Source organism: Monoraphidium neglectum (assembly GCF_000611645.1).
Source record: "Monoraphidium neglectum strain SAG 48.87 unplaced genomic scaffold scaffold05239, whole genome shotgun sequence".
In the NCBI taxonomy this organism is placed as follows: domain Eukaryota; kingdom Viridiplantae; phylum Chlorophyta; class Chlorophyceae; order Sphaeropleales; family Selenastraceae; genus Monoraphidium; species Monoraphidium neglectum.
Genome location: NW_014008391.1, coordinates 1 through 1,529, shown reverse-complemented (window position 1 = coordinate 1,529; position 1,529 = coordinate 1). Strand labels below are relative to the sequence as shown.

General features: G+C 64.9%; 1 protein-coding gene across 1 annotated transcript in view; it reads right to left on the bottom strand.

Annotated features, from left to right (window-relative positions):
- The window catches only part of MNEG_15338 (hypothetical protein), a gene marked incomplete at both ends in the record, with an annotated part of 3,450 nt that extends 2,010 nt beyond the window's left edge, over positions 1 to 1,440 (bottom strand). Inside the window, 2 exons of the mRNA XM_014036191.1 lie at positions 705 to 836; positions 1,348 to 1,440. Coding sequence (XP_013891645.1) covers positions 705 to 836; positions 1,348 to 1,440 — 225 coding nt within the window. The remainder of the gene's footprint in view (positions 1 to 704; positions 837 to 1,347) is intronic.
- Between the last annotated feature and the right edge of the window lie 89 nt (positions 1,441 to 1,529).

Sequence of the window (1,529 nt, the reverse complement as noted above, 5' to 3'; positions counted from 1 at the left end):
GGGGGGGGGGGGGGGTGAGGAGTCTAGCTGGACTTGATGACTGCGGCCGGCGCTCGGTGCAGCTGGCGCCCGCGTCCGGCGCGGCGCTGGCGCTGCGGGGAGCGTTCAGGGCCACGCGCGCCGTGTAGCAAAGCAAAGCAGAGCTGAGCTAGGGTTGTGTTCGAGGGTCCCTGGGTCGCGGTCGAGGGTGGGTCGTGTCTTGAGTGCCTTTGGACTCAGACCCGCTTCGCCTCACGACAACATGCCCCACCCTGACTAACCGGCCAAGCAGCCCGCCCACGAGTTAGCCAACCAACCAACCGTGCACGAAATACAAACCCATCAACATTCAAAAAAACACACAAACAGGACCCGCCACCGGCCGCCCCTGCAAGGCCCGACGGCAGTGCACCCCCACACCACTGCACCCGCCCCCCTCTTGATGGACCGCCTCCAAAGAAAACGGCAAACACAGTCCAGCGTCGCAGCCGGCGCCCCCGGGGCGGAAAAAGCTCCAGCACTGACGACCCGACTATGGTATCAAACCACCCGCCAAGCGCCGCCGCCCCTCGAAGGAGAAGACAAACGCAGTCCAACATCGCGGCCAACGCCCCTGTAGCGGAAGAAGCCTCAGCTCTAGGTATCCAGCTAGTAAAACAGGGTCTAGGGTTCAAACCCTAAACCCGTAAACCCTGGACCCGACTATGGTATATCAAACCACCCACCAGGGGCTGGCCCGGCATGGCGTCGTGCAGCGCCCGCAGCTCCTGCACCGCCTTCTTGCCCTCCCCCGCGTCCGCCATGGCGCGCGCCCGGCACAGGCGCCCCTCCGCGTCCCCCGGGCACTTTCGCAGGTACTGAGGGGGTGGTGTTTGGGGGGGGTGCGGTGGTGGGTTGCGGTGATTTGAGTGGTGGTGGTGGGTCACTGGTTTGAAGGTGGCGATTCAGAACGGGGAGGACAGTGGGGGTTGTCTTAAGGGCGCGGGCAGATGGCAGCTGGGGTGGGTATGGGTTTGTCAGAGGTGTCGGGGGGTTGGGGGGGGGCCAGGGGGGCGATGGCAAGTGTCCCTATGCGTGAATCGCGGAATTTACTTTCTCAGGTACTGCAGGGGCGATCATATTGGAGGTGGGGTGGGAGTCAGATGGGCCTCGAGGGTCAGTGGGGAGCGCATGTCTGGGGGCGTGGGCACATCTGCTGGCGGCAGGTATTGCTAGCGGGGCCCGGGGCCAGGCGTCGTGCAAGGGGCCGCAGCCGGAAAGGGCTGCTCAGCGAAAGGGCAGGCGCGACACGGCACACGCGAAAATTTTCCCGTCCCGCCGCCGCGATTTCTGCGGCCTGCCGGTCCGTCGGGGGGAGGAGCGCCGCACCTTTGTCCAGCAGTAGATGGCCTGGCGTCTGAACCCGAGCTCGTCTGACATCTCGGCCAGGCGGCGCCACTTTTCGGCGTCTTGGAGCTGCATGGGAGGGGGAGGGGTATCGGGGTTGGGATTCGCACTGGAATCAAGATGAGAATTGGGAGATTGCAATTGGGCGAGAGGGGGAGGGGGAG